This window comes from Chrysemys picta, chromosome 1 (genome assembly GCF_011386835.1).
Source record: "Chrysemys picta bellii isolate R12L10 chromosome 1, ASM1138683v2, whole genome shotgun sequence".
Lineage (NCBI taxonomy): Eukaryota > Metazoa > Chordata > Testudines > Emydidae > Chrysemys > Chrysemys picta.
The window spans coordinates 141856237-141863540 of NC_088791.1; the positions used below are offsets into that span (position 1 = coordinate 141856237).

A 7304-nucleotide genomic window follows, 5' to 3' on the forward strand; every position below is an offset into this window, starting at 1 on the left:
ATAGCCTGTGTTATACAGATTAGATGATCACAGCCTAGATTCCCTTCTGGCCTTGTAATCTATGAATCATCTACTGTGTCCCTCCTTGCGTGTCCAATATTGTCCCCATTTCACCATACCTTTCCACTTCTCCTGATCTCTATTTTGAAGGTTGGATCATTGTTGTTGTCAAAAGGTAACACATATTAAAATCAGGCCCTAGGATTCCTACTCAGACTGTCCAAGTTAGTCCTGCTGTGGTTCAGTGTCTTCATCTGTAAAATGGAAATAATGATATGCTGCTCATAGAGGTGTTGTGAAGTTTAATTTGCTATTGTTTATAAAGTGCTCTGAGATCCTTGGATGACAGGTACTATGCATATACAAAGATGCAGGAGACTTGATAATAACCACTACGCAAGTACTTTCCATAACTATTTTTCCTGTCCTTTTCAAATGTCCTTGGAGAAGACTTCTGTGCTACTTAATTTTTAAGTGCACTGTAAGGGCTGATATGTTCCCCCATATTAGTTCTGTATTTTCACTGTGGCTGCTTCCATGCTTCTGGATCCTAGCTGGAACTGTTAGAGCTTCTCTACACACAGAAATTGCACCAATTTAGCTAAATCAATTTAGAAAACAGCAAAGTTAAATTGGTGCAATTTCTGTGTGTAGACCAGGCCTAAATGTTAAAGCCAACCTAAAACAAACTGTTATCAAGGTGTTTTTAGTTTGACATGAAGTGGGAAATGATGCATTGCATATTTCTATAGCTCCTTTCAACTGAGAATCTCAAAGCACTTTACAAAAAGGGGCTGATATTATTGCTATTATACAGATGGGGAAACCGAGGCACAGAGAGGTGCAAAGATGATCTGAAGGTCTCACAGCCAGTCAGTGACAGAGTGAAAAAAGAACCAAGCTCTCCTGACTCTCAGTGTCCTACACTAAGTACTAGACAGCACTGCCTCTCTTGAATTCTTGAGGGCAAGGTTGATCTCTCTTGAAATTTCCCAATCTGGTTTCCAGCCCCAAGAAGGTTAAGCCAAACAGTCAAACTTTGGGGTCGTTCTCCTAAACAAGCAGAACTTTTTAGGTACTTACTCATCATTAGCAGAGATCCTTCAACATGGGATCTGTTACAAATCAGTACATTCCTCAGAGTAGTTGCATACCTAGCTTAAAACCAATGTGACCTTTGTTTATTATTTCAGAGCCATCCTATTTGAAAATAATTTCAAGGGAGGGAAAGTATAAAAAGGAGCATTACAAAAATAACACTAACAACCCATTATCTTCATCATAAAAATTACAGAGAAATGGAAAGTTCCCACTAAGGTACGTCTTGTTCTTTCCATATCAGACCAGTTCAGGGCTATTCCTTATAATACAGTACAGCTGGACGGCAGTATATTATACAGTCCAATTTAAAAGGATTCAAGAGAAAGGCCTTCCACAAATCCACTTGGAAGACCATTCCACAGCCGAATAGATCTCAGTATTAACCATCCCATATGCTGAACGCTTTGAGAAATGTACCACTGAGAACACTTCACTATTGGCAGGTTGATGGACTATATGTAAGACTATGATTTAGTCACTGAGGTCATGGAAGTCACAGAATCCGTGACTTCCGGCAACCTCCGTGACTTCAGTCTGTGGCTCTCAGGAGCTGCAGGGTCCCCTGCTGTCCGTGGAGACAGGGAGCTCCTGGGCACCCCCACCACTTCTGCTGGCCCCCAGAGCTCCAAGCTACCGCAGGCAGTGGTGGTACCCCACAGGTCCCAAATGCCGTAGGCGGTGGGGGAACCCCTGAGCTCCCAACCGCAGTGGGTGGTGGGGGCCCCTGGAGCTGTGAGTGATGGGGAACTCTGCAGCTCCCAATTGCCACAGGTGGCAGGGGAACTCCCAAGCTCCTGGCTGCTGCAGGCCCCTGGAGCTGCGGCAGCAGGGGTACCCTGCAGCCCCCAGCTGCTGCAGGTGGTGGGGGCCCCGCAACTCCCAGCCGTGGGTAGCGGAGGACCCTGGAGCTCCGACAACCCACGGTGGGGGCCTCTGCAGCCCCTAGCTGCCGCGTAGCTGCCCCGTGGCAAGCGGTGTGGGGACCTGCAGATTCCCATTTTGTCACGGATATTTTTAGTCAGGGCCGGCTCCCAAGCAAGCAGGTGCTTGGGGCGGCCAACGGAGAGGGGGCGGGTCCCTCAGTCCCTCTCGGAGGGAAGGACCTGCTGCCAAATTGCTGCCGAAGAATGAAGCGGCGTGGTGGAGCTGCCGCCAAAGTGCCGTTGACCGCGATTGCGGCTTTTTTTCCCCCCCCACCGCTTGGGGCGGCAAAAACCCTGTAGCCAGCCCTGTTTTTAGTAAAAGTCAGGGACAGGTCACAGCTTCCGTGAATTTTTCTTTATTGCCCGTGACCTGTCCCTGACTTTTACTAAAAATATCCATGACAAAATCTTAGCCTTAACTATATGAGATAAAAAGATATTTTCATATTTAGTGTCTATGATTTCTTTAAAACATAGAACTTTGCCCCAACAGACAGGGTCTTTTAGAAACATCTGCATAGTGATGTCCTAATAGAGTGTAGTAAATGCGTTTGAGATCCAGATTGACATATCTAATCAGATTATCCCTACTAACAAAAAGAACAGCTGAAGGCACAAAATGTCTTTATGGTAACTGCTGACTTCAAAAACAAACAAACAAACAAACAACAAACTGTATTGCAGTTGGCTTAAGGCCATTGAAGAGTTTGTTCTTACTTAAGGGCCCCAGCCTAACATCAGCATGAGGCACAGGCCTCTTCCAGAGCAATACTGGTGAGATGTTACTGCAAAGTCTTACCAGAAATGTTTCAGCAAGTGAAAAGAGTTCTCCTGCATGACCCATCAGATTGCTGTTCTAGTAGGAGATGAACCCATAGGGCCTGATGATTTGCCAAATTACTGAACCTTGTCAACACCACTTGAAGTCAATGGGAGCCAGGAGTGGTCAATACCTCTGAAAAATAGCTCCACAGCACCTAATTCATCCCTGTTCTTATTCTGCTGAAGTGACTTTACACCAGGGGTGACTTTGGGCCACAGGGCCAAGTTCTAGCCTCATTTACACCCATACAATCTCACTGAGGTTGGACAGTGTCACCGAGGTTAGAATTTAGCCCATAAAAATAAAATGGCTCTGGGCTATTTGAGTTATATAATAAAACCTGAGATAAAGATAAAGATATCTTAAAACACAACTCTTAAGCATCAATCACATCTGAGTGGTTCACAATCATCACTGCTATGTTAACAGGCCAGCAATATGGCTAAGTGCACCATACTGCATTCCGCAGCTACCAATCTATATGATCATTCAGAAGAATGTGCCAGACCTTCTACATGAAATTCCAATTCCCCATGGCACTAAGTCACCTTTTTGATTTCCAGATTACCACTCAAGGCTGACACAATATGAGGTACATACATCCCACTGCAGGCACGTGGCTGTTCGTGTATAAGGAATCTGTGTATGATGTACAGATTGTAATGGAATGAAATAATACAATCGGAAAGGCAACCAACTCATATTTATAAATATTTCAGATTTACTATATGAATAATATCCAGGACTTTTACTGCACTTTATTTATTCAAAGCTCTTTGCAGACATTAACTAATGAATTTCCCTTCCCCCCCATACCTCTAGGAGGTAGGTAGATAAATATTATTATCCCCAATGTACAGATAGGGAAACTAAGGTAGGTAAGTCCAGGATAAGAACTCAGCATTACCTGACTCTTAGGCCTGCACTCACTCCTCCAGGCCACACTGAATGGCACTATAGCTGTCTTACTGTATGAAACTACAGTAACCTAGCAATCGCCATACTGGATCACAACAGTGGTGCACTCAGTCCAGTATTCTGTCATTGGCTGTAGCCAATACCACATGCTTCAGAGGAAGGTGGAAGAGGGCCATTCAGTATGAACATGTCCTAAGGACAGGTTTCTTTTGAATCTCAGGCAACTATGCCCAGATCTTCAAAGGTATTTAATGGCATTAGGTGCCTAAGCACATTGGAGGATCTGGGCTTGATGCTTGGCTTATGCTGTAAGCATGAGGGTTTATACTTCTTGCACATTATTTATACCTCTTGTTTTTATTATTCATGGATGTGTCTAATCCTTTTTTGGATCATGCCACATTCTTGATCTCAGTCACACCTAGTGGCAACAAGTTCCACGAGTTTATTATGTATTGCATAAAAAACTACTCCCTTTAATCAGTTTTAAATTTATTGCTTTTCAATTTTATTGGACATCTCTTTGTTCTTGTATTCTGAGAAGGGATACACAGTAATATCGAATTTACCTTCTCTATCCCATTCATTGTGTTGTAAACCCCTTTCACGTCTCCTTTTACACCTCTCATCTCTACACTCAACAATTTCAATCTTTTCCAAAGTGTCTTTATGCCTTTAAATCATTTTTGTCACCCATCTCAGAGCCCCCTCATTTTTTGATATCTCCTTTTTTATATAAGATAACCAAAACTGAGTGCATCATTACAGCAGATGGTGTCCCATTGATTTATTATAACAGCATTATAATATTTTCAGTGGCATTCACTCCCACATTCATTACATTCCCTAACATCCATCTTTGCTGCTTTTGCCCACCATTGCACAATTATACTTGTTTAACAATATATTGAATCAGCAGTAAAGAACCTTGTCTAGTGGTTAAAGCAGAGGATTCAGAAGCAAGATTTCTGGGTGCTATCCTGGCTCTGTCACTGGGCAAGTGACTTAGCCCAGCTTCGCAAAGGCATTTAGGCACCTAACTTCCATTGAAATCAATGGAAGTTATTGGAGCCTAAATGCCTCTGAGGATTTGGACCTTAGCCTCTCTGTGCTTTAGCTTCCCCATCTGTAAAATAGAGATAATGATATTTATCCAAGAATTAATTCATTAATGCTTGTGAAATTCTTTGCTATGCTCAGATAGGTGCTCCTATAAGAATGCAAAGGGTGAACAGTGTTGACTAGTCAATAGAGTCTAGCACTAGGATTGAAAAGCCCTGGGTTCTAGTCCAATCTCTACTCCTGGCCTGCTGGGTGACAGTGGGCAAGTCATTTCCTGTTTCTGTGCTTCAGTTTCCCCATCTGTAAAATGGGAATAAAGACCATCTCCATAAAGCACTTTGAGATCTACTGAAAAGTGTTATACAAATGATAGGTATTATTATTGTATTAAGTATGTCATAAGATTTGCTCAGCAGCTTGGATCACTAAACAATCTAGTCCTGTGGCCAACCACAGGAAGTCAACGCCATGCACCTAATCAGTTGTCTACAACTGTGTGTCCCAGAATCCCTGGCACAGTGGCCAGACTTCCCTAATCGCTGTGCTCTAGGACAGTCATCTCTGTCTACTATGCTCGGGATTAGGGAGCCTCTCTGTCCATGGGCTCAAGCTGGTAGAAGTGTTTTCTCTGCTCTTGCTGCAATATTACCATCCCACCCAGAAAGACCCTTCTGGATTGTGAGGACAGCAGGCCTACACCAGACATCTCCCAATCCCAGATACTTGCTCTGTGGGCAGCACTGGTGCCACCCCACCCCTAAAGGCTTATAATGACCCTGATTAAAGAACATCTAAAGTAAAACGAGAGCCCCATGACTCCTTGAGGGGTGAGAGGGCTAGGATGCATCCCTGAAAGTCACAGTTCTTAGGACTCAACCCTCAAAGTGAACCTGAAGGACACAGTTTGCTGCCAGCCCTTCACAAACCAAACTTTAGGGTTTAGCTGGTGAGACCCCCAGTACAGCAAACCCTACAGCACAGTTAGGAGTGGGAGGTCACCAAGGGCAAGAGAGCAGGAAGCAGCATGCTCAGGGTATGGGTTGCTCCTCATGTCTCACTGCAGAGACCTCCTCAACGCTCAGTGGCTGATCCAAGCCAGGAGCGGTGCCCTTTCCTTCCTGAGGACTTGTTGGGAAGGAAGAGGAATTTCTGGACACTGAGAACAAAGCAGCAAGAAGTCATTGTGCCCCTTGCCACAAATCCATTTCAATAGGAGGTGAGCATTAGTTGTGGGTCTGACCCATCTCTCACATGGCACAATCATTCCACACTGAGAAGGGGGCAGAGCACTGTCACGTGAGACTACAGAACATCACAGCTGGCACAGGATCCCCATCAACTCTTCTTTCCCTCTCTGACTGGACCAGTTTAGGGGTCCCACTTCTAAGATTAGGGTGCACCTGGGTGGGGTAGATTTATTTAACGTCTATTAACTGGTGTCTGTAGCAGCTCCAGGGGCACGGTTGCCCTAAAGCCAGCAACACAGGAAAAAATGCCTCTTTCCTCCAGAAAAGACAGAAGTGCTTCTCTGCTGGCTGGAGACAGAGATTATGTTTTGCATCCCAGCCAGGTGCAGAAAGCAGGTGAAAACTACAAGCAGCTTTTCCCTTGGGGATCTAGTTACAGTGTTTTGCACAGTTGCCTTGGGAATGTAAAATGACAGGATTGCCTGTCTTCAGGGGAGATAGCCGGGACATAGGCAAGTACTCAGAGCCCATTCTCCACTTACCTGTTGCAGGAAGAGCCCCAGATGGAACGACATGAGAGAGAAGTAGGAGGGAGCTGCCAGGCTGGAACTTACCTTTTCTGCTGCAGCAAGTTGATTTCATCCAGGCGTCTGGTCCAGGATTTTTCACTCTGAAACCTGCGCAACAGAGAGTTCCAGAGCCCAAGGAGCAGCCCATGATCCCCAGGCAGGAACATCCCCATTGTCCTGTGTTCTCCTCGTCAGCTGAACTCAGACCTGCTGCTCCATCCCCTTCTTCCTGTGATGTTTCTTTGTGAATGGCTCTCTACCCCTTCGTTCCAGGAGGGCAAGATGATCTGAGTGGGAGATAGATGCTCCTTCAGAAAATATCAATTTGGGAGACAGGTGGATGGTTACAACATTTGGTTGAGGCAGGCGTCTGGCTGTGTCTCAGAAACAGATACTACCTGCTGGGGAATTGCTGAAAGCGAGAACACACCCCTCTCTACTAAGTTACCTTCTGATTTAAAGAGACACAGCTTTGTTTGGAAGCCGCTCACACTCCCACATGTCTATTGAGCAATCTCACTTCTAAACTACACAGAACTTCCATTCGTTTTTAAAATATTTTAAAGCTGATAAGAAGTTTTTTAAAAACAAGCAAAGGATGTAAAGGACGTATTAGTATCTGCAGGACATATTTGCTCCTCTGTGTGTCTCCCTGTACAAGAGGAGAGAATGAGATGAGACAGTGAATGGGAAATTTGGCCTAGGCACACAGGCAAACTGC

The 7304-nt window shown here is 44.7% G+C and overlaps 1 protein-coding gene across 1 annotated transcript in view; it reads right to left on the reverse strand.

Moving 5' to 3' along the window:
* LOC101943048 (transient receptor potential cation channel subfamily V member 6-like) overlaps positions 1-6967 on the reverse strand; it is a 72706-nt gene extending 65739 nt beyond the window's left edge. Inside the window, exon 1 of the mRNA XM_005281669.5 lies at positions 6629-6967. Within this exon, the coding sequence (XP_005281726.2) occupies positions 6629-6756 (128 nt within the window). The 5' untranslated portion in view covers positions 6757-6967. The remainder of the gene's footprint in view (positions 1-6628) is intronic.
* Between the last annotated feature and the right edge of the window lie 337 nt (positions 6968-7304).